This window comes from Bos grunniens, chromosome 14 (assembly GCF_055505025.1).
Source record: "Bos grunniens cultivar Pamir isolate PY7600 chromosome 14, Bosgru_T2T1.0, whole genome shotgun sequence".
In the NCBI taxonomy this organism is placed as follows: domain Eukaryota; kingdom Metazoa; phylum Chordata; class Mammalia; order Artiodactyla; family Bovidae; genus Bos; species Bos grunniens.
In genome coordinates, this window is record NC_141178.1 from 27,559,911 (window position 1) to 27,585,654 (window position 25,744).

At 43.3% G+C, this 25,744-nt stretch overlaps 1 protein-coding gene across 19 annotated transcripts in view; it reads right to left on the reverse strand.

Annotated features, from left to right (window-relative positions):
* The window catches only part of SYBU (syntabulin), an 88,225-nt gene extending 63,371 nt beyond the window's left edge, over positions 1-24,854 (reverse strand). For 2 of the 19 annotated variants that reach the window (XM_086335375.1, XM_086335368.1), the window contains exons 1-3: positions 24,712-24,847; positions 20,793-20,873; positions 18,851-19,052 (exon numbers count right to left, since the gene is read on the reverse strand). In XM_086335375.1, the coding sequence (XP_086191501.1) occupies positions 18,851-19,052; positions 20,793-20,816 (226 nt within the window). In that variant the 5' untranslated portion in view covers positions 20,817-20,873; positions 24,712-24,847. Of the gene's footprint in view, positions 1-18,850; positions 19,139-20,191; positions 20,497-20,792; positions 20,985-21,396; positions 21,675-21,839; positions 21,911-24,711 lie in introns of those variants that run through there. The other 17 variants (XM_086335373.1, XM_086335365.1, XM_086335374.1 and 14 more) reach the window with 13 other exon arrangements.
* Between the last annotated feature and the right edge of the window lie 890 nt (positions 24,855-25,744).

Genomic DNA, 25,744 nt, shown 5'->3' on the forward strand with positions numbered 1-25,744 from the left:
CCTGAATGATTTACCCAGAGAAGTGTGGGTTGTTTTAAATTTCCAGAATGTCTGAGAAAAGTAAGAACATTTCAACTTGGTTTTAAGGAAAACTTTGCTCCAAGGCTTTAGAAAGAGAGTGGAGGAGATTTTCACTTCTACTGAAAAGGGGTTTTTCTCTTAAAACATGCTTAAACACACACCCACACCAGCTCTTACATAGTAGAGCTTTTATGTTTCTTTCTCATGGTATTATTCATGGTAAGTATAATTTCATTTTAAGAATATACATGAAATAGGAGCACTTCCATGTTTTACAGCGTGATCCATTTGAGATGATTTCCTTCCGGGGTCAACAATTTAAAATTCCACTTACATGAGTCCAGAATGGCCCCTGGTGGATCTCAGGGTAAAGGGACCCTCATCAGGGCCAAATGATTACCATTTGCAGTGAAGGAGACAAATTTACATGCCCCCTTTCACTTATTTTGCTGTGGTTGTATCCCTAAGTTGTGTCCAACTCCTTGCGACCCCATGAACTGCAGCACACCAGGCTCCCCTGTCCTCTGCTATCTCCTGGAGTTTGCTCAGATTCATGTCCATTGAGTTGGTGATGTTACCTAACCATCTCAACCCCTGCCGCCCACTTTTCTTTTTGTCTTCAATCTTTCCCAGCATCAGGGTCTTTTCCAATAAGTTGGTTCTTCACTTCAGGTAGCCAAAGTATTGAAACTTCAGGTTCAGCATCAGTCCTTCCAATGAATATTCACTTTTATTTATACTGAGGAATAAGTTCTTTCATTGATTTGTTCCTGTTTATTTTCTTTGAATATGTCAACCCACAGGATTAAGGATAATAGAAAAATATTTACAGATTTAGGAACCTCCAGAAGTTGTGGCCCACCTCAAGTGCTGTAAGAAATATACTACTAACTCATTTCCAAATTGATTTTAAGGGAAAAAAATTTTAAGGTCTACAAAGACAGATGGGAGAAACAAATATCTAATGCAGTTTTGGAGCTTGGAGGTTGTTAAAAATGATTTTTTAATCTATTTTCTTCTCTCTTTATATTATAAGCTCTTTGAGAATACGGGATACAGCTAAAAATTGTACAATTATTCTATATAAAATTCTGAAAAAAGTGTGCAAAACCACCTTTTAAAATAATTTGTATATTATTTTAAATGTACTAAAGAAACTTAAGTTAAAGAAAATATTCTGTTGGGTTTTTAAATTATAAAAGTAATACTCTTTAATGCAGAACATCTAGAGTACAAAAAATCACAAAGAAGTAAAAAAAATAAAGAGATAATAGTTTCCTAGAATTGTACTGCCAATAAGAAATATTTAACTATTTGGTATATTTCTTACTGATTTTTTATGCATATTATTTACTTGCTTGCTTGTTTTCTGTTTTTTTAAAATTTCAACATACATTACAGCTTATTTACTCTGCTATTAAAATTTTTTTTCCCTGGAATTTGTTAGGTTAGACAGAAAGAAGCTGTTAAGGCTAGTAGGAACCAAAACAATTAAAAGGAAACAAAAAATATCCTGATTGTAAAAGCTGTTACTGGACAATCTGTATTTTATGATAACTTAAATCACTCACTGATATTGGAAAGTTCTTTCTTACAGAAGCATTCTGGTTAATGGAAGTAAGATGGAATAATAGAAAGTTACTATGGTTGACCCTTGAACACGTGGGTGGTTGGTGGTTGGGGGTGCTGACCCCATGCAGTAGAAAACCAAGTAAAACATAGCAGTTGATCCACCGTGTATGCAGTTCTACATTCAAGGATTCAACAAACCTTAGCTCATAGTATATATTCATTTAAAAAAGTCTGAGTATAAGTGGACTCATGCAGTTTAAACCCATGTTGCACAAGGGTCAACTTTGTAATTATTTCTAATGGAATAACAGATTTAAGCAACAACACAATGGATGAAACCATTAGACAAAAGGCTGACGGAGAGTCTGTAGTAGAGGGATCAAGCCTTACCCATTTGTACCCACTGAGTATCCTTAGCGTAACTGGGGCAAAGGACATTATGTACCTTCTGACGGGCTATGAGATGAAACACACGGCACTCCCCATGAAGTATTTTTGCCACAAAAAAACTTCCCCTAAATCTAATCAAGCTTTAAAGCTAATGTCCACCACACAATATGGAGAACAGGAATGAGTTAAATCAGGGGTTGGCAAACTGCAGCCTGAAGGCCAAATCCTGTTCGCTGCCTGCTTTTGTAAATCAAATGTTACTGGAAAACAGCCCAATCCTTTACATGGTGTGGGCTGTGGCTTTCAAGCACAAAAGCAGAGCTGAATAATTACAACAGAGATCATCTGGCCAGCAAAGCTGAAATTATTTACTATCTCGTCCTTTTCAGAAAAGTTTGTTGGCCTCTGGTTTAAATAATACCGTGAGGAAGGAAACAGAAACTTTCGAGATGACTGGGGCTATTTTGGTGTTCTCGATAGTACCAAGGAATTATGTTAATTGTGTTAGTAATGAAAATGACACTAATTTTTGCAAGAAAATGTTCATTTTTTAAAGAAATGAGTGCTAAGGTATGGACATGAAATGGCATGATGTCTGGATATAAGCTTTAAAATGCTTCAGCAAACTAAAAAAGAGAGAAAGAGACAGATGCAGCAAATACGACATCTTGCTATTACTTAATCTTGATAGAACGGACAAGCAGCATATTAGGGTTTACTATAGTATTCATCTTTCTTTGGGTATGTTTTTAAAAGTTTCAAAGTATTTTATTTAATTTCTCAAAAATATTATTTTTAAATGAGTAACTGTTTAAAACAGGAATGCAGTATTTCCAAAAATCAATTCCTTCTTGCAGGGTTTTTTAGGTTGTTTCCAATTTTCTATTATTGAAATTGCTTTAATAACACTCTACAGATAAATCTATGGTCACATTTTTTTATTACCTCATAGAACGTATCTCTAAAAGTAAAATGAACACTTTTTACAAAAACTAACAATTTTGAGAAATTTCAGGCAATTTATATTCCTGTTACTTTCGTATGAGAGTACCCTACTTATTAAATTTATGCTAGTAATGAATACTAGTTTGTTTGCATTTTTGCCAAGTTAATATGAAAAATGTATTTCTGATGTTTTAGTTTGCATGTATTTAATTATCAGTGAGGCTTAATGTCTTTCATATGTTTGCTGGTCTTTTTTTTACTTATTCTATGCACTGTGCATGTTTTTGACAATTTTTCTATTAAGGTGTTAAGGAATTCTTATTGATCTATAAGAAATTCTTACATATGGAAGGCACAGTCCTCCAGCATAGTTCACCAAATTTATTGTTGGCTTTTAGTTTAAAATGTTTTCAACAACCAACCTTTTCTATGTCTAGTTGTTAAATCTCTCCATATTTCCTTTGTGATTTCTTTCAATGCTTTAATGCTTAGAATGTCATTTTTAACTCCAGGATCAATTAAATATTACCAAATCACTGCAGATGGTGATTGCAGCCATGAAATTAAAAGACACTTACTCCTTGGAAGGAAAGTTATGACCAACCTAGATAGTATATTCAAAAGCGGAGACATTACTTTGCCAACAAAGGTCTGTCTAGTCAAGGCTATGGTTTTTCCAGTGGTCATGTATGGATGTGAGAGTTGGACTGTGAAGAAAGCTGAGTGCTGAAGAATTGATGCTTTTGAACCATGGTGTTGGAGAAGACTCTTGAGAGTCCCTTGGACTGCAAGGAGATCCAACTAGTCCATCCTAAAGGAAATCAGTCCTGGGTGTTCTTTGGAAGGAATGATGCTAAAGCTGAAACTCCAGTACTTTGGCCACCTCATGCAAAGAGTTGACTCATTGGAAAAGACTCTGATGCTGGGAGGGATTGGGGGCAGGAGGAGAAGGGGATGGCAGAGGATGAGATGGCTGGATGGCATCACTGACTCGATGCACATGAGTTTGAGTGAACTCCAGGAGTTGGTGATGGACAGGGAGGCCTGGTGTGCTGAGATTCATGGGCTTGCAAAGAGTCGGACACGACTGAGCGACTGAACTGACTGACTGATACTTTCTTCCCCTGGAGACGGGAAAGGCTACCCACTCCAGTATTCTGGCCTAGAGAATTCCATGCACTGTAGTCCACAGGGTCACAAAGAATCAGACACGACTGAGCAACTTTCACTTTCATACTTTCTTCTAGATTGTTTTAATTTCAGTTTTCATGTATATTAAATCCATCTGCAATTCATTTTAAAATGCAGTATAAGGTTAGATGCTGTTATTGTTTTCTTAATTTTTAGGAAATGTATCCTTCCCATATTACTTGTTAATGCTTTTCTGGTGAAAATTTGAAAGCAATGAATATTTTCTGCAAAGTGAATATATATATGTGTATAGGTGTGTGTATATATGTGTGTGTGTGTATATATATGCACGTTGTGTGTGTGTGCTATACTATGTCCAACTCTTTCAGACCCTAATGGACTGTAGCCTACCAGGCTCCTTTGTCTATGGGATTCCCCAGGCAAGAATACTGGAATGGGTTGCCATGCTCTCCTCCAGGGGATCTTTCCAACCCAGGGATCAAACCTGCATCTGTCTCCAGCATTGGCAGGCAGGTTCTTTACCACTAGCACCATCTGGTAAGCCCCTATACATATATATGTGCTGTGCTGTGCTTAGTTGCTCAGTCATGTCCAATTCTTTGCCACTCCCTGGACTGTAACCCGCCAAGATCCAGGCAAGAATACTGGAGTGGTTTGCTATGCCCTCATCCAGGGGATCTTCCCAACCCAGCAATCGAACCCAGGTTGCCCACACTGCAGGGAGATTCTTTACTGTCTAAGCCACCAGGGAAGCCCATGAATACTGGAGTAGGTAGGCGATCCCTTTTCCAGGGGATCTTTCTGACCCAGAAATCAAACCTGGGTTTCCTGCATTGCAGGCAGATTCTTTACCAGCTGAGCTACCAGGGAAGCCCATATATATATACAACCCACATTTAAAAATATTAGGATTGCCTAAGTGTGTGTACATTTACTGATATTTAAGGTGTCTAACAACCAGTGCGGAGAAGGCAATGGCACCCCACTCCAGTACTCTTGACTGGAAAATCCCATGGATGGAGGAGCCTGGTAGGCTGCAGTCCATGGGGTTGCTAAGAGTCGGACACGACTGAGCGACTTCACTTTCACTTTTCACTTTCCTGCATTGGAGAAGGAAATGGCAACCCACTCCAGTGTCCTTGCCTGGAGAATCCCAGGGACGGCGGGGCCTGGTGGGCTGCCGTCTATGGGGTCACAAAGAGTCGGACACGACTGAAGCGACTTAGCAGCAGCAGCAGCAGCAACAGCCAGTGCTATCCAACACGTTTGGTGACAATTATGATGACCAAGTCCCAACTTCAAGTTCCTAGTAATCTAAAGATTATTGATAAAATATTTCTTCAAAGTCCAAGGAACATCTTTAAAACTTCTGGTTCATTTTTGAATTTAGATATTAGAGCTCATTGGTTTTCCAAAATGCTGAACTAAACAATTCCAGAAGAACTTAAAAATAACAGCAGGCGGAGGAAAATGTGGTTTTGTGCCATAAGGTCTTGAAACATTCAGTTATGGTTTGATGCTGTTCAATGTTCAGTTGCATAATTTGGAGGAAGAATTATTTCCATTTTAAAGAAACATCAAACTATATAGAAATCTAGTTGATTTTCATGCATGACAAAGGCGTTTACAGACAACTTACTCATCTGCTCAACAAATATTTACTGAGTATCTACCATGTGCCAGACACTGTTATAGGTGTTACTATTTACTGCTCAGGAAATATTTACTATTTATTGGTCAGGCAGGAGGAGAAGGGAGTGAGGATGAAATGGTTGGATGGCATCACCAACTCAATGGATATGAATTTGAGCAAACTCCGGGAGATAATGGAGGACAGATGAGCCTGGCATGCTGCAGTCCATGGGGTTGAAAAGAGTCGGACATGACTGAGCAACTGAACAATAATTTACTGCTCCAGACACTGACATTTCTGAAGATAGTCTAATGGGAAACAAGTAAAATGTCATAGTTTAAATTCATGGTTAATCTGAACCCTGTGAAATTCTTACTATAAACTATTCAAATGCTCTGAAAGGATATAGGTAAGATAAAAGTAACATAGCTCTCATGTCCAAGAATACTAGTTTTATATATAATTTTAATAATATCTCATTTTTATAGATGGGAAAACTAAGGCTTGGACAGGGTAAGAAATCCAGTCACACAGCTAATAAGGGATGAATTCAAAGATTCAAACTCAGGTTTGTCTGACTCTGAAGTCCCTGTCTTTCTCACCACCATGAGCTGTTTTCTAAATTTTTCTACCTATGTTTGTTCCAAGAGGAAACAGCAGAAATTTGGGGAATGCTCAAATTAAAAACAGACAAAGGAAGCTGCTAGAAAGAAGCCATCTCATTATAAACAGACCACAAAATCTGAGGCAAGAAACTCAAGCTGTTTCTAGTGTTTTGCTTCAACACAGTGACCGTTTAATGCATGCTGCTCAGATAATTTTGCACTGTAGGTTTTCAGTAGCAAAATTTGCAATTCTATTCCCTCACCTAATTTCAGCATCTTTTTGGAGTGAGAATTCAGAAGTCGACAAGGCTCCACCCTAAATTTGCTTCAGCATTATACAATGTGACACTAAACAATTGCCAATGTTGAAGTGTAAGAATCTCATTCATCCATCCATCCATCCCACAAATAATTACTGATTTCCTATTGTGTGGCAGATAGTCCTCAATATATTGAAAATGTAATGATGACCAAGACTCTAAGATCCTTGTCCTCAAGGAGTTGACATTCTAGAGGTAGAGAGAGTTGATATGCAAGCTAAAAAAAAAACAAAACCACGTAGGGAAGAAATTTTGATTGTGATGTACTGTTAACAAAACAAACTGGGTGATATTAGAGTAGCTGGGTGGGAGGTGGGAAGATATTTCATTAGACAGATTGTCATGGAAGGCCCTAAAGAGGTAATTTGAACGGAGATGAAAAAAATGAGAAGAAGCCAATCATGGAAAAGGCAGGGGAGAGAAAACTCCAGGGAGAGGGAACAACAAGGAGTCTGGTACACTGAGGAACCTGAGAAGAGACCAGAAAAATGTGAGGGCCGAGGACTGATGAGGAGGTTGAAGGAGGCAGAAGTCTGAGCATGCGCACGACTATAGGCAAGAACCCTACGTTTATCTCAAGTGCAATGGAAGCTATCATACGCATTAAGCAAGAAATGACAATCATTTGGCCTGTGGAGAACAGACTATATTAGTGATATTAGGTCTCACTAATATTTATTGAGTGCCTACTAAGAACCAGGCATGTTTAGAACACTAAACCTTTAATGCAATTTAATTAACTTAATCTAATATCCTCTTGGAGACAGGCGCTAACAAGATGTACTGCAGTCCACGGGGCTGCAAAGAGTCAGACACGACTGAGCAACTGAACTGAACTGAATAAGATAGGCATACAAAACTAGCACTACAAAGCCACTTCCCTGAGGCTACAGTAAGCTGCGGGTATGAATTCAAAGAAGTCAACTCCAGAGTCTCCTTCTGAACACCCATGCTGTGTAACCCCTTTAGGAATGAAGGCATGGAAGCAGTGAACCCACATGGAGACCACTGCATAGTGGAAATGAGAGAAGACAGTGGTTTGACTGAGGGAGTAGTAGTAAAAACTGAGAAAAGGAGATGGATTGGGGATACATTAGTTATGACAATGAAAAGTAGAAGGTCAAGAATACTTCCAGGTTCTTTGCTTAAGCAACAGAGAATATGGTGGTCATTTCTGAGTTGGAGAAAAATGGGTTTATGAGTTTACAGAAGGGGAAATTAAGAATTCTGGTTTTGGTGGGACTTCCCTGGTGGTCCAGTGGTTAGGAATATGCCTTCCAATGTAGGAGGTTCAGGTTCCATCCCCAGTCAGGGAACTAAGATCCCACATGCTGCAAGGCAATTAAGCCCATGTGCGGCAAATAGAGAGTCCACGTATTACAACTATCAAACGTGTACCACAACTACTGAACACGCAGGCCACAACGAAGAGCCGATGAAGAGCCCACATGCTACAAGGAAGACCCAGCTCACCCTCCCCCGCAAAAAAGGAATTCTGCTTCTGCTATATGCTAAATCTTAGGCACAAATTAGCCAGGACACTGGAGATATCAAATAGGCAGTTGGATATGTGAGCCTAAAGCTCAGAGGGGGCTCCCCAGGTGGCGCTAGCAGTGAAGAACTCACCTGCCAATGCAAGAGACTTAAGGGTTCAATCCCTGGGTGGGGAAAATCCCCTGGAGGAGGCTGTGGCAACCCACTCCAGTATTCTTGCCTGGAGAATCCCACGGATAAAGAGCCTGGCGGGCTGCAGTCCATGGGGTCGCACAGAGTTGGACATGACTGAAGTGACTTTGTGCGCACACAAAGCTCAGAGGAGAGGTTGGATTGGAGAGCATCACCATCCTACAAGTGAGGGATGTAAAGATCTGAGCCCTTGGGGAGGGCAGGAAGAGAAGAGGACTGAGGACTGAGGCATCCGGACACGGTGAGGCTGGAAGGGGCAGGACGGAGCCAACAGGAACTCTCAAAGGGGGGCCCGAAGGAGCCAAGGAGGAACATCTTTCCTAAGAAAGAGGCTTGTTCAACTGTATTGACTCATGCTGGGAAATCAAGGAAAATGACGGCAGATAAGAGAATGTCAGATCTGCTAATGTGGTCACCCCCACGCTTGACAAGGACAGATTACAGAGATAGGATGTTGGTGAAGTTCTGCTCGTGAAGAGGAACAGGGAAGTAGAATGGCAGCTGCAAGGCGATGAGGGGGTCAAAGGGAGCTCATTTACTCTGAAGGATGTGTAAACAAAAGCATATGTATGTGCTGATGGAGGTGAACTTGTTAGAGCAATTGGAATGAAACACCTCCACTAAGACACGTAACCTACGTCCACAAAAACCAAGCAGAAAACAGAGAAATTATTTAATGAAAGTTTCCCTGGTTTCTTGGAGACAAAATAATCATTTCCCATATAAACATTCCCGGGATTTCTGAGCTATTCTGGAGCCTCGAGTGCTCCCATAAAAGTCATTCTGGTGCAGCCCTGGGCAGCAAAAGAGGCTATTTGGTGAGGCAAGGTGAGGCAAGCCGGTCTCTTCACGGGACCTGTGCTTTCTCTGAAACGAAGGCTTCTACTTGGTTTTCCACCAAGCGCCAAATTGTCTCATTTGTAGGAGCAACCACGGGGGGAATTTAGAAGGGAAAACAAGTTGGTCCAAATAGTCAGCGTAGCATAATGACACATTTATCTAGGCATTTGGGTGAGGGAGCAACCGATGCTGAAATTGGGAACCAGGTTGGCTCAGTCACTGCCAGGAGACAGGTGAGCCCTGGGAGGTGGGGGGTGGAGTTCTTCTGTCTCGCAAGCTTTTATTTCTCCTGCTCTTTCTTTCACAGGGTTATGATCTTTCCAAAATAGGGATGTTACTAATGCTTCTGATCTTCCCTCTCCTTAGTGATAGGAGTTTATTTGCAGCTTCTAAATCATGGGTTTATAAAGACCTTTTTTTTTAAGGTTCCTTTTTGGGAGAAGATAGCAGACAGGGAAAGGCAGGGCAGGAGGGGACCTGGCAGGTAGGACGGAAAGAAGAGACACACAGAGAGTCAGACAAGGAAGCTATCTTTTGATCTCCTGAAAACCTTATAACAAGGAAACCCGAAACCACTCTGAAGAAAGAAAGTGAAGTTGCTCAGTTTCTTTGAGACCCCATGGACTGTAACCTACCAGGCTCCTCTGTCCATGGGATTTTCCAGGCAAGAGTACTGGAGTGGGTTGCCATTTCCCTCTCCATGGGATCTTCCTGACCCAGGGATCGAACCCCAGTCTCCCACATTGTGGGCAGATACTTTACCATCTGAGCCACCAGGGAAACCACTCTTAGGACACCTGAATTACAGGGACCTCTCTTGTAGCAAACCCCTTTCCAGGTGGCACAAGTGGAAAACGATCTGCCTGCCAATGCAGGAGATGTAAGAGATGCAGGTTCAATCCCTGGGTTGGGAGGATCCCTTGCAGAAGGAAATGGCAACCCACTCTAGTATTTCTTGCCTGGAAAACTTCCACGGACAGAGGCAGACACTCTTGTAGCAATGCAAATCTTTTCCCCTTCCTTTCTATTTTTTCTCACATTGAGCATTTGAAGATAGCGATGATCAGATGCAGTAAAGCATTGAAATGGAGAAATGTTGAAGTACGTTAAGGAAAAAAAAATGCTTATTATACAGTTTAATTCCTACATCTTGATCTTTCTATCTGAAAACAAAAGAATTGTTTTAGAGAATATATATGAATCAGGGTATTAGTTTTTTTAAAAAAGATACAAACACAGGAAAGAGAGAGAGATGCTCAGGAATAAAGTTCATTTCAGTGACATTCAATAAATGAAATTCTGAATTTTGAAACGTCAGCCTCAGAGATGAAATGTCCATCCACAGAGGAATGGCTGAATAAATGAAGCCTTCGATCCAGAGGAACCCTAGCTGTCAGTACAGTGAATGGGGGCACCTCTATGTACTGACAAGCAATGACAGGTACAGGTACCGCCTAGAATACACACTCCTGGAGGGCAGGAGTCCTGTCAGGGTTGTTCATCACTGTTGTTCAGCTCCTAGGATAGCACCTTGTCCACAATAGGTGTTTGATAAATATTTTTACTTAGAAAGGATCACGGGTCACTAAAGCAGGATCTCACTTTAGCAAAAAGCAATGTAAGTGTTATTACATCTACTCTGACATATGTGTTTGCACATAGATCTTAGTTTTGAATTGAAAACATATAATCATTAGCATTAAAGAATAAATAACCCTCACACACACCTCAGGACAACTAGAAGGGCAGGTTAGGGTCCACAGGGTCTCAAGAATTCTGAGGGCTCTGTCAACACCTAAAAGGAATCAGGGACCACCTGATTCAGGGACCACCCCAGGCTAAAGAGAAGAGAATGAAGCAGGGCCAGCTGGGAAGGAGGCGTGCTGGGAAGATTCACACTGAGCAGGGAAAAGCTGAAGGACGGGTTTCTACCAGGTGCGGGTGAGAGCTGGGCGAGCCCCCATGATGAGCACTAGGAAGTTTGGTTAGGGTTCTCTAAAAAGAGACAGCAGTCAGCCTGACATGACTGGCCTCCTGCAGCAGGAGGAGTATAACCCGGGCAATGAGCAGAGGACAGGCACCTCGACCACCCAGCAGTGCATGGAGCAGCTGGGAAGGTCTCTGCTCCGAGAGACATGCGGTCTGACAGTGTCTCCAAAGCAGGAGATGCCACAGTCCAAGCCCGAGGGCTGCAGAGGTTTGGTGCAGTTACCTTGCGTGAGTGCTAGCAAAGCCAGCTAACAGTACAGGCGCACCCAGCAGTCTTGTCTCCCCTGGGCTTGAGTAAAATCCACCACCTGGGTGGTGGGGCAGGGGGCTGGCCTGGGTCAAGTTGAGTCCTGGGAAATGTGGGTATGTGGCTTTGTCCTGAATTCCTTCTTCACTCTGAACTGGAATGCTGTTATCTAGACGAAGTGGGTGCCATATACTGAGATGGGAATCCAGTGGGATGAAGAGGTGAAGACGGAGAATCCACCGTTAGGTTTGGTGGTGCGGTGAGGATCCTGAGAATTGTACAGGTGTCAATTCAGGGGGAAAGAAGGAGGAAAACCTGACTGGAGTTGCATGAACAGAGAGCTTAGGCATCACCTCCTCCAGAATGCTTTGCTGATTCGCCAGCCTTCCACCTCTCCTGCCACCAGGCACACAGTGTGTGCACACCTCACACACTCATACAGATGTATACACATACACACACCAATCACTACACACATGCACCTCACCCACACTTCTCACACTTACATATACACACACAGTTAAATAAAACATAAACGGGATGGCTATTTTTCCTTCCTGGCTTCCAAGCACCAACTCCGGAGTGGGATATTTTCTGATTTTCTTAGCAAGAGAGCTCTCCTCTAGCTGTCACAGCACTGGGGGCCTGTTCCCTTACACCGATGACTCTGATAATTAGACACTGAACTCCTCTGGACAGGAATGTTTCTTTCCTGTAATAAACCAATTATATCCCCTGGATGAGGGCATGGCAACCCACTCCAGTATTCTTGCCTGGAGAATTCCACGGACAGAGGAGCCTGGCAGGCTACAGTCCATGGGGTCACAAAGAGTCGGACACGACTGAGTGGCTAACAATTTCTATTACCAGACATGTCCGAAGGTGACTACTTCTTCGCTTTATGCCATTTCTGTTCACAAAAGGTTTCACACGATGCTTTACTTTAAGATGGCAGGGAAACCTGTGTCAAGCCCCTTGACTGACTTCAGCTACTAACATCTCTGACTTCTCTTCACAGCTCAAGACCTTTATCTCAAGTGCAGCAAAGCCTAATCTGAGTTCATTCACCTGACTCACCCTCCTCCCCAGTCCTGCTACTTCATCTGGGTTCATCCAGTGGAAATTTAGATGCATTCCGCTTGAAACTGGTGACTAAGACACACACATTCTGGCTTCAGTCCTCACACTTATTACTTTATCATTTTTCACTTAGACTGTCACCACAGTGGCCTTCAAACCAGGCAGGCTCTCACCATCATTCTCTGTCTCCTCCTATCCAATCTCCCACATGTAATCAGAAAGATTTTTCTAAATTATAAATCTAGTCATAAACTAGAAAACCCTTCCCTGGGGAAAACCCTTCAGTGGCTCTGGAGGATATTAAGGAATTGCAAAACAGCAGTCCAAGAGCCAAATCCAGCTACTTATGTATGCTATTTGACCCATATAGTGGGGGGGGAAAGCACTGAATTTTTAAAACTCTGACTATTGTTAGAAGGGGCATACACTGTCCAGTTCTAGAGTCCAAACCTATTGTCATCTAGCCAGGTGGCCTCACTCTTTACGTTACGGGTTCACTTCCTGTACGGACCTTGGACCTCAGGGATCAAGTTTTTCACAAGGTGAACAAAGCCTTTCCTGCTCTGGTCCTGCTCACCTTTCTAATCTTATTTCATGCTTTTAACTCAGGTCCGTGGATGCCAAGGCTCATGTTTATCTACTACACCACACTAACAAATGCTACTCCTTTGAACCCTTGGGCTTATGAAATGTGAGAGGCCAGTGCAGATAATAAACAGAGCAACAAACTCAAACTACAAGGAAGGAGTGTGTGTGTCGAGTGGGTGTGGGTAAAAACGAACAGATACAAAATCACTGAGATAAAGGCAGTTGTGTGGGAAATGCCTCCACAAATATCATCCCATTTATTGATATTTTATCAGAGTGAAGGCAGTAAAATACTTGATTTTTCTAATCCCTGTGTTTTATTCATCTCTGTACCCTTAGCCTGACCCTTAGCAGGCACTGAATAAATGCTTATTAGATTAATTCGTTTTTATGGAAGTTTGCAAAAAGTTGAATGTCTTGCTACTCCCAGGCCTCAGTTTCTCTTTTTTTTCCCCATCCCTCTCAGTGAACCTACTGGGTGTTTAGGGCACATTCATGTTGTACCCAGTACAACTGCTTCCAATGTACCTCAAATCATCCCAATGCCAAAATAAGTAAATGCAAAAGAATTAAAAGTCTGGCCACAGATAGTATATCCAGAAAGAGGGTTATCCAGGAAAATAGAGGAAAGAAATGCTTTCTCCTCCCCTTAACTTCTCTACCATCTGAACACAAGTTAAGCCCACTAAGTAGACATAGATAATACTATCGCTAAGACTAAGGACATGAGAATTGTAAATACAGACTGAGAAGCTGTAATTTCCAGGAACTGTGGAAGCATTTTCCTTGTCCCATGCCATGGGTTTAAACAGCTTGTCTAGCCACCACTTCTGCCGTCTTTGATCCCTGTTCATCTTGGGATGCCACTGGGGCATACCCCTCACATCCCTCATACAAAATCCCTAAACACATGCAGACCGCAAAATAGAGAGGCTCAGACTTCACTAGGTAAAAGTCATCCAGAAGGTCTATAAAATACAGATTCCTTGGCCCTTCCATCCTGGAATAACAAGCTAGGATAGTGCCAAGGCATCTGCATTTTAAACCAGCTTTCCTGGGCATCTGACTGTAGACAAACACCACACTCTGAAGTGATAAACAACGTCACAGACGTGAGAATTCTACAGCATGAAGGATGTTCACAGTAAGTACCACAATTTGCTCTCAGGCATGGTCTAACTCCAACCTTTCACTGTTCACACTAAGTAATTTTTTTTTTATTAAATGGCAAAACCTTTTGTTCTTGTCCCTCTAATTGCAGTTACCGCATCCTCAAAGAAGCACTGTCTATGTGCCCTTCATTTGCGAGCTGCTTCATTAGGTACTTACTTCTGAGGCTGAGGCAGCTAAGCATCAGAAATATGTATCATGCCACAGAGCCTAGGTCCCATGCTCATTAAAATGATACTAAATTCTTAGGGTTTTAGTTGTTCTTTTTTTTTTCTTCACAGCAGGTTGGCAGTCATTCAATTATAGTGTAATTCAGTACTGCAGCTCACTTCAGTTTAATCACTTCATCTCAATTCTGATCATTATATTCAAAGGCTTACTCTATCCAGATGCCAAGTTTCCTCAACTGGACAAAAGCATAGCAGAAATATTTCTGTTTGGCAAGGCAAAGCAGATTTTTGGAGGCATTATCATGCCTCGGCAGGGCACTAGTCAGGTTGTAATTTGCCGTAATTGTTCTTCCCACAAACAGCCACAATGATTACCTCTAGGTCACTGCACCCAAAGACGGAGTTCTTCTCAGCCACTGTAACTACCGAAGTTATTTCTGCAAACACCTTACTCAGAATTAGACTGCAAAGAATCAGTTTCTCAGATGCTGTCCGTTCGGCTGATTGATCTGGGATATGCTTTTTAATGGGTTAGGCCATACACTTGACTGTGTGCACATTAGAAACATGGAAATAACTCAGAGCAATCACTGGTCTCCCATAAAACCATCGGTGTGCTGTATGCATCATTTCCCCCACCTGCCATGTTTACAAGGCGCCCCAAGGAGAACTAGCCTAAAGCCCAGCAATCCATCTGCCTCCCAGTTGCACGGGGTAATTATTGCCTCAGCTAAGCAAAGAGAACTGCGTGGCATGCTGCTGATCACGTCAGGTGACTGCTGTAAGTGACTGACTTACCCAGGTCATTAGAGTTCCTAATAGTGGCCGGAGTTGTGGCCACAATGACAAACATACAAGCACAACGCCCTAACAACAACAACAAAAAGGCGGGGGGTGGAGGGAGAGAAAAATGGACAGAGGCCTAGATTCAATGGGCCACACCCAGAACACAAATCACAGATGTGGGTTTTTGTCACTTCTCATGGGCATGTTAAAACAAGAAAATGGGGAGGGGGCAGGGAGAGGGAAGGAAGACAGGATGATTTTATGAGAAAACATTGGTTAAAAAAACTGACAAAAAATAAAAGAGAGGACATAAAAACAGGGTTTTTTTGGTTTTTTTTTTTTAACTTTTTAAACTGTACTTCCTTAGGTACTTTTTTTTAAAGAAAGCATTAGTCAACATTTTTTAAGAATGCAGTTTTTTCTTTGCCATACACACAAAAGAGGGCCTGGCCTCCAACACAATATAAACCTAACTGCGCCCACCTGAGGTCACAGTGACTAAGTTCAAATACAAACTGTAAGGAATAGACTCCTTTAACAGGAGGATGATGTCCAAGTGCAAAAACACACGTGCTGACGAAACGCACAAAGCATATGCATCTCTTCAGAGAAATTCTGCTAGTAAGAAGCCATTAAGAGAAGAGCTCTTTGGGGACACACCCCAAATGAATTGCAAAAGGTCACAGACAACTTCTTCCCTGTGAAATGAGATCAAGACAACAGACAAATTAGCATACAGAATCTCAAATCATTAAATGTTCCTTGTCAAGGCTCCCGTGGGAAGGAAAGGGAGAAGGCAGTGGAGAGAGAGAAGGAAGAAAGTAGGTAAAAAATGGACAGGTCACTCTGAAAATAGTGCAGGCTTTTAATTTCATAGATAGCAAAATTAAAGGAAAAACGTGAGGGTGGAGGACATTTCAATATGGAGTTGTCATTTATTTTGCTGAAGTATAACTCCAACCACTGTCAGGATTTTTTGTTATAATACAAATGATAGGGAAGCCAGACTCTCAAAATAAAGGATAATCCTTTATAATAAGTAAATTTAACTTTATATAAACTCAATGAACTATTCTTTTAAAAACTGAGTATCTTAGGATATATGATGCTCTTCATAATTTACACAGCCTTTGATACAGATTTAGGGAAAGAATCTAGTTTGTAGTTTTAAAACTGTAATTTTCAAATTAAATTGCATTGTGATTGAGCAACAGCATTCTCTCCCATTTAACTACCAGATTGTAAGAATTCCTCTTTCTCGTTAGTAAAAGGTGATGATTTATAATAAAGAAAACAAACTAATGCAGAATGATCACAATAAAGTTAGGAAGTTATGGCAGTAACAGATATCTCTACATTATTTGAGTTTCACTGTAGCAATGGATGGTATTTTTACGATTTGCATGTACACAGTCATGTGCAGTCTCTCACTTAACTGCCATGATAATCAACATATTTTGTAGCTTCAGCGTTAAAGTGGCTGGATTAAAACCAGCTATTTCCCCCTGCTGGTTGGACGTGTTTTACATTCTCAACTTCACTGCCTGCAGCTTTAATACTCCCCATAGTACTAAACCCATTTATTTCTCATCCACCAACTGACCTCTGAAAGCATCATTCACGCCCCACCCCAAAGACCTTGCTCCTGTCAATTTTAGTCAGCACAGCACTCAAAAGCCATCATGGGGTTTTACCAGGGCTCTTAGGAGAGGAAAGTAAAGAATGACAAGGCACCAACCCAAAACTTGGGGAACTGCCAAGCAGGAAGATGAGACCCCAGAACAGAGAGAGTCTTATCTGCAGGCAGGATGCAAGACTGAAGATCAAAAGGTAGGTTTATAGACACCGGTCATTAGACGCTTGTGCCACTCAATTCTCAGCTAGTTAATGGCACAAGGATCAATATTTACTTTCGATTTTCATGTACAGCATTATGGCCTTAGTGGGAGACAGGGCTCCTGGGAAGAAGGGTTGATCCAGGAAATGGGTCTTGGAAAGAATGATTCATGGCTGAAATTAACAATTTTATCTGTTTGCCAAATATATTTTTTAAGATCTGTCTGGGGCTCTTTCTTTTGCTTTGACCAACTTTTTCTTTTTTGCTGGTAACACTGCTCATGCTAAAGTCAGTCAGAGAGAAGGTGATGATGTGGAGAGAATTTCAGGAATAAATGTAGAATTGAGTTACGCAAACAAAGCTGTGTGAGTATGAAATGATAGTCCCCTGGGTTCATCCACATTCAGCAAGAGTGATTCCTGAGCTCGAAAAGGGACTGAAAGTAAACAGCATTACATTCTGCAAACACCACTTTGAGTTCCAGGAATTTTTACTGCTCCAGTAGTTTTCCTTTTGTTTTCTTTCTGGGAGAATGTCAAGCAAACCATCAGTGGGTCTCCATTTTACAGTGGATTCAGCAATAATCAGTTTTAAAATATAATATTTTGATATAATATTTTCAAAATCAAACAGAGAATCTGAAGCATTATGGAGAAAAGGATTTAAAAATAGGCAGCACAGTATTTCTAATATACAACTTATGTACTGGGTGGAATTATTTTGTGAAAGTATATAATAAATCTAAAGCTACGCTTTTAAAATCCCTGAAAATGTAATCACTGGTACTAACTACAATGGAATATTGTATCCTGCTTAATTAGGGCATTAATCATAGCACCTTGATTCATCTTTCCCTTTTCATGAATGTGTTAATCTTCAGATTACATTTTCCCTAAATAAATTCTAAGAATTATCCTTTGTGAAACATTCTTCATGAATCATAATATGGTCACTCCTTTAAATTTTACCCAAATTCCTAATGCTTCTCAAATAATATAAGTCTTTCTAGGTCACGTGCTTCAGTTTGTATGATAGAGATAATGCAGTACCTCTAGGAGGTAGGAAGGGATCTGTGCCCTTAACCAAATATGCTCACAGCTCTAAGGAAACTTTCTTAAACATGTATCAAAACTGACATATGTTCTCGTATTAAGAACCATCATTTCTCAAGCACCTCTGCAGGGCAGGCCCTGCGCTAGGAATACATTTAAGTATGTAGTCTCTTTCAACCTCTCAGCTACTCTACAAGGTAGGTATTATCAACCCATTTTATGGCTGTAACAACTGAGGCTTAAGGAGGTTAAGAAACTTGCCCAAGGTCCAACACATTGTAGGGTTCATAGAAAGGCCAGGCCTGTAAGTTCAAAACCTGTTTTCTTTCCCTCTAAAATACAAGGTCAAGCCAGTACTGGGATATAAGCCACCTTGATCTTGACCTCATTCATTAGGACTTGCTTTATCTTTGGGGATTTCAGAAACAGAAGTACCCAGGCTTACAAAGATTGTTTGCATGAAATGTAAGCTACGTTTTCCAGATTTAGCCAAGAAATATATTTTACAGTCATATAAAAAGGAAGTTAAGATTTCATATAGAAAATTATCAACTAGAATAACATAAAAATGGGGATGAAATTCCATGGGGTTGAACCATTAGAAACTGCTGTATCCCTAGGTTACAAGAGTCAAAAAGATGCAGCCTCCTACTATTCATCCTAATAACAGACATCTGCTCAGAGACTGTAAGAGGCCCGCTCCAGGTCCACTCACAACGCACCCGCAGTGTACTCACTTCCTGCCTTCGTTCCCGTGGGTACCGTACCTGAGCAGAAGCTGTTGCTGCTCACGGTCCTCGCTGAGCGCCCAGAGCTGCTGGGGTTGAATTCTCTGCTCTCTTCCTCCGAGAAGGGAGACTCAGAGGCGGGGGACACCTTGTGCTGTTGCTGAGGCAGATGGGGCCGAAGAATCAAGCGGGGAATCCGGCTTCGGGCAATCTCCTTCTCATGATGCTGTACTCTCAGCTCCTTCTCCAAATCGGACATCAGAGAGAAAACAAAAGGACACTTGTTGCCCGCTCTGAACTCCAGTCTGCTCCTTCTGGGCTCAGTGTCTGCGGAGCCACATTTCTGAATATTAAATCTTCACAGAGCAGTCCTTGTTTCAGTAGCTAAAATCAGCTCCAAAACTCTTCTACTGAGCTAAGCCTTCTAATTTATTGAAGATCACACGCTGCAGCATGGATGTGTGTACACACACACAGACACACACACACACTTTCAGCTGCTAGCAGGAAGGCTATTCCTTTCTCACATGTCTAACTCACCTTGCCACTCTGGCTTTTCCTACCACATTCAAGCTTTCAGCTCTCTCAAAGGCTCTTTATAACTCAGCACACTCTGATTATTACTCGATTTCCTCCAGACTTCCATTTTGCTTTCCCTGAATTAGCTGTGACAATTTGACTCCTGTTTTCCTGTCTCCTGACAAAGCAGACCACTATACCTGAAACAGTTTCCCTAGATAGATCATGCAACCTTATCTTTCAAGTGCACCCCCTCTTCCGGCCAGGATTTTAATTATTCATTAATATCCTGGTACACAAGGCTTGTTGCCAACAGAAAAGCAAACAAAAATTCAATACCGGGTAAGATGGCTCCGCCTTTCTCATCATGTTTAGCTTTTGTTTTCCTTACAGGACACTCAGATGAAGACATTTTTTTCTCCCTGTCTCTCTCCTTCAAAACACAGCATCAAGTGCAGAGGGCTTTGAAAATGCCCCCAAAGCAGTATCTCAGCAGTATTTTCCCATTTTTAAAGTGCTTTGCCAGCCATCATTTTGTTTAGTCTTTCCAACAACGGAGGCCACAGAGAGCACACTAATTTGCGTCCCTATTTACAGATGAGGAAACTGAAGCTAAAAGAGGCAGAGATGCTCAGCCAAGACTGCCGCACATTACCTAGAAGCAGAACGGGGGCCTGCAGTCCAGAGCTGGTCGGTCGGGGTCACCCCCACCCTCCCTTATTAAAATGGACTCCCAGGACGGGCTCTCTGCAGGAAAAAACCCATCGCTCCCTCCAACCTCTGCAACTGAAAAAGGGCTTTGGATTAGGTAACGAACACTGTGTGGAAACATGACCTTCTGCTCATTTCCACGCGGCTTACCAGGAAGGGTCGCTGCCAAAGTAAACACCTCTGAGAGGCCTTCACAGTGCAGGAATTGAAGGGAAAGTCCCAGCCGCCGGTAACTCCCGAGGTCGCTCAGGCACCCGCCCTATCCAGGGGCGAGAGCCGCACCCAGCCTGCAATCTGTGCTGTCACCCAGCAGGTATCACACGCCAGCCGCTCCGCTGGGCACCAGGCGGAAGCTGAACCAATGCTGGAGTCCTTATTTCTCAGTCACCAATATATCAAATCCTTTTTAGTCACATCACACACGGAGGACGACGATTGAGAGCTAGATTCCCAATCTCCAATTTCAGGGAATGGGATTAACCCTTCGGAGTCCATCTTTTTAATCCTCAGTGTCAACCCTCCAAACACAGTACTGCCTCCCCATCTCCCGGGTCTCGGATCTCATCACCTGGGCGACAGTCCCCTGCCTTCTTATCGCGCTCGCCACCTCGTCGTCCCCGTCCACCGCAATCCTAAAGGTCACCCCTCCAGCTCTCACCTGATCCGCGTCCCTCCCCGCAGTGCCCACCTCTCCTCTCCCTCCGGCGCTCGCTGACACAGCCATCGAGCCCTTCGGACGTGCCCTCCTTACCTTGGTCTCCCGAAGGGGTCCCATCGCGCTGCCGCCTGCCGGCTCCTCGCGCCGCCGCTGCCGCCGTCCAGGAGGTGGCACCTGCGGGCACCGGGAGCGAGGAGACTACGCTAAGCCGGAGCGCGCCGCGGGCGGCCGCTGCTGCGGGGCCGACGCGCCGCCGCCGCCGCTGGCGCTGGGCTCCGAGGGCGCGCCCCGCCGCCCCGCCCCGGCCGGACACGTGGTGCCACCGCAGCTGCCGTCGCACCTCCCTCTCCCCCGACCTCCCTCACCTGCCGGCCCCCGAGAAGGCTCCTCGGCGCGCCCCGCCCGCCCGACTTGGCCGCGGGCTCTCCTCCCAGATCCCCGCGCCTCTCCAGCTCTGCCGAGCCCGACCCTAAGAGGGGTCGCGGACAGAGGCTCGGGGCATCTTCAGCCCGGAGAAGCCCAACACCCCCTTTTGGGCACCTGGTATGGGGTTCGAAAGGGGTGCACGTGGCAGAGAAGAACCCAGAAGAGCTGTGACATCACGGAGAGCCAACCTGTACCAGAGGAAAGTTTTTGCCTGGCGGCCCCTCCCTGCCCTCCGGGTTTTCTGTCGGCGTCCAGCTTCCCGCACAATTACCTCCCCGGAGAGACGGGGTGGGTCGCCCCCCACCCGGACCCCCGGCAAGCCACTGCTGCAGGCCTGACACAGCATCTGGGTTCCAGGATCTCTGAGGCTGCGCTCCTCCTCGGGGGCTTTGCATCAGAAGGGCCTGGCGTTGGCGGCGCGGCACAGCCGCAGGGAGAGATCGGCTGGCTTGGGAAGCCGGGCTGCCCCCTCTTCAGCTCCGAACCACCGCCGCCCGCTCGCCGGGAGTGAGTGCCCGGCGCGCGGCTCTGGCGACGCCTCACTCGGGCTCAGAAAACCGGTTCAGGGCGGCACTCCTCTCGCTTCTAGCGAAGTGCCTATATGCCTAAAGTGACCTCTCTGAACTAAAAGTTTATGCTCGTTAAATTTGAGGGATAATACTAATAGCCTCGTCAAGTGTAGCTAGAAGGATTAAAAAAAACAGCTGTACCTACTGTTTGAACAGAACTTTCCAAAGGGCAGTGAAGTCTCCTCCAGCTCTTCCATTCAGTATTTGCTGCATCCTCTTACATGATAGAAAAAGCATTTGAGAAAGAAAAATACGTTCAAAAAAAAGCTCTAAAACCTGTCCAACTGAGGACTTTGAATAGGGATCATCCATCGTGTGGGTCGTGGGCCTTGATTTATTACACTTCAGTTTGATAATGCAAGTCTGCATATAATAATTTTGAGGCCCTTTATTTCAGAATTGGCGAATATTATAAGTAGCAATGTGGATGGAGAACAGTCTGATTGTTACATCCAGTGTTCTAGGGAGGACGGGAGGACGATGGTCCTTAAAAGTCTGAAGGTCTGAACCTGAACCATCTTGTTTGTCCTCCAAAAAGCATTTTTTCTGAGTCTTCAACTTTCAAGTCTAGGAATGTACAGTGAGTCTAGAAAGAGCTTGAAATCAGAAGATTAGTGAAATCAATTTGCCTCCTCTATGTCCATAAAGAAGTTTTATTACATACATCTTCGTGTCTTTTCAATCTACTTAGCTCTCTTAAGCAGTGAAGTTGATAAGTCTTAAGACTTTTATTTTGTCAGGGAGAGGTGATTAATTCATACTTTTAAACAGCTCATAGCTATCTTAGATATGGGTTTCAGGAAAGTGACATTCCAGAACTCCTACAATTATGGGCCCAAATTATGAGCCCAAGGACATACACTGTCAGACAGTATCGAACTGTTAATGTCAAACTGTTAAGGTGTTTCTGAGGTCCCTCTTGAGAATTAAATCTGGGAGCGTAAAAGCAGAAACACCCTCCACTGAGTTGTCCAAGTCAGAACTTCACATTCTTGACTTCTCCTTCCTATGACCCCCAAATAGCAGAAACCACAAATGATCTTCATGCTACCCTAGAAATAATGTCTTGGATCTGATTACTTCTAGCCTCTGTTTGACCGCATTATCTTCACTTAGAGACTAAACCACAAATGTCCTGGATTATTACAATAGTGGTCTAACTAAAGTTGTCTTCCTTCCAACCTTGCCTCTCAATTCCTCTCTTGCCAGTTTTGCAATTTTTCCACAAGGCCTTTCTAGCCGTGCTTCTTTATTACAACTCATTAATGATTTCCCAGTTGTCCTCCAAGTAATACTCAAACTCCTGAATGTGGCATAAAGGCCTTTCCTGGTCTGGCTCTGTGTACGTCTCCCATCTCATTTCTCTCCACTGCTCTTCTGAGATCCTCCCTCCCCTCACCAATCCTGCCACTGCCACCCCTCCATCCACTGCCCCTGCCACTCCCCCTCCGCATACAAATGGACACCCCTCAAATTGTAGCACTTGCAGTTCTCAGGAAGTATCATGTTCTCTTTTCCCTCTAGACTACTGCACATAGTTGGTCCCTTTGTCTAGAGCATTTCTTGTACCCCACTACCCATCCTCCTCAACTCCTAAAGATACATTAAGTTTCATTTTAGAAACACCTTCTTCCAGGAAACCTCCCTTGATCTCCCCAAAAGACTCCCCTTACATACTTCCAGGACACTTGCATGCAATGCACCTGGGAAGAGCTGTTATGATTTTGTATCAGAATCCCCTACTTATTTGTCTGTCTTCACCAGGGATGTAGGCAGTGCCTAGTACAGGTCCTGACACCATGAGTGAGTGACAGTTGCTCAGTTGTGTCCAACTCTTTGTGACCCCATGGACTCTTGCCTGCCAGGCTCCTCTGTCCATGGAATTCTCCAGGCAAGAACACTGGAGTGGGTTACCATCTCCTTCTCCACCTGACACCGTAGGCACTCATATTTAACAGTCAAATAAATGAATCATGAATGAGTGAATTCTCTAACCCCTTAAGGGGCCCAACAGTGCAAGATAAAGAACATAGATACAACTTCTGTTTAGAAAATGACTCAGATAAAGCTGCCTCCAATATGTCTTTGTATTTGATGATGGGGTGTGTGCCTTAAAAAAATCCAACATGTGTTCAGTGAAAGCCTTTTACTGCAGAAGTGCAGGCCTTGAGAGGCTGTGCTGTAGCCCTGTTGTCACCATAGCAACCCTGCTAAGGGAAAGGCTGGTGATTTAGTGTTCAAACGCCTCTTAGCTCTGTACTTTTGGAACCCAAGCCTGTTTTTATGCTGTTCTAAAAGGCAAGTTTTACAAATGCTAATATCTGTCTTGCCTTTAATTTCACTCAAGTGTTTCTCACGTCATTAAGAGAAGTGTCTTATAACATTAGGATCACACCATCAAAGAGAGATAATCTAATACAGTATAATATAGTCAGCTCTGATCTGCTCAAAAATATCCTCTACTTTAATACTTATTCTCTGGTTTTCGAATTTTGTGGCTTTTCCCTTAGAAATGACTAGAATGCTGATTTTTTTAGAAAATAACTACTTTGAACATTGGAATTCTTCGAGATTATAAATAATACCCCTGCCCAGACCTAGGAAGAACAGGAGAGATAGGGTACGGCAGATTGGGAGACAAGGGATGTGTTTATGTAATTATGTTCCCACATCTAGGGTAAATTAATTGCTGTTTGGCTTATGTGAAATTTGCAATTAAATGATTCATGCCTTTCATGTGCACACAACTTTCTATTTTCAGAGCTCTCTCACATGTATAATCTTATTTGAGCCCCCCCAAAATCCTGTGATGTGCATGTCGTCAATCCCTGAAACCAGATAAGTCATAAAGGACAGGTTTTTCTTGACAGGAAGCCCCCAGACTGCAAACTTCACAGAAAAGACAATACAAATATACAAATGCACGGGCACAGAGAAAAAAAAAAAAATCTGCACCATTCAACCAAGATACCTCCCGGTCCCCCACATTCATTCGCTCACTCTGCCTTTCAGCTCACCTGCGAATGCTGGGGGCTCCCTCAGATTCAGTCAGGGCTGACAAAGCACCAGCTCCTAATCCTATCAGCGGTGTGAGCCAGTGCTGCCGTCTGTCTCAGTGACCCGATGTTGGGTGATCTGCACAGCAACAAGGAGCGGCTGACGTGCTTTATAACACGTCACGAAGAAAAGAAACTGCATTCTGGGGCATCCTGGGATTCTTCTTTTTTTTTTTTTGTGGTGGGGTGGAGACCCATATTTTTCTTAACCAGGGAGAGAGCTGCCTGCTTTCCCATAAGAGCATGTGTGAGTGATTCAACCCTCCTCTTCTCCTATGTGTTGTCGTTACTATATGGTTAAGGGATTTTGATGTTGTGAAACTGTAGTGGGTAGAATTCTGCGAGGTCACTCCCTGAGGAGGGGGTCCAGAGAGTATCTGAAGCAATCGGGGGAGTGGGTACCTGAGGCAAGACTGGCTGGAACATTCATTGGGTTCAGAGTGTGTCGATTATCTCTGCCCTACAAAGGAGTCTTCAGAGAGAGCTCTCAGAGGAAGAACAGGGATGAAGGGAAACTCCAGGTGGGGAGGCAGAAGTTGGGGGTTGGAGTCTCTGAAGGATGGTAAGGATACAGTCTTCTGCTTGCCTGATGGGGCAGCAGACATGAGGTAATCCTCCCCAAAGCTGTCTGTTTGTGGCCTTTTGTTTGTGAGAATCGGGGACGATATTAGCCAAAGACACAGGTATGGTGATTGTATCGAACAAACTGGGGAAACACAGATGGACAAGTATGCTTATTGGGACAGTAGATTAGAATGATGGAGATTAAGATGCCCAGAAAGTATGAGTGTCAAGGATGCCACTCAGATAGGAGAAACTGAGCCTTGAGATACTTCAAATGATGGGACAAGACAGGGAGATGTGTGAATCTCCAGACATCCAGAAAAGGCAGAGGAAGTTTTCTGTGAGGTCGACATAGGAAGGCCTAAATCCAGAGGCTGAATTCTGGGTCTTTCTTTCCCAGGAGACCAAGGAAAACCAGACAGTGTGAGCA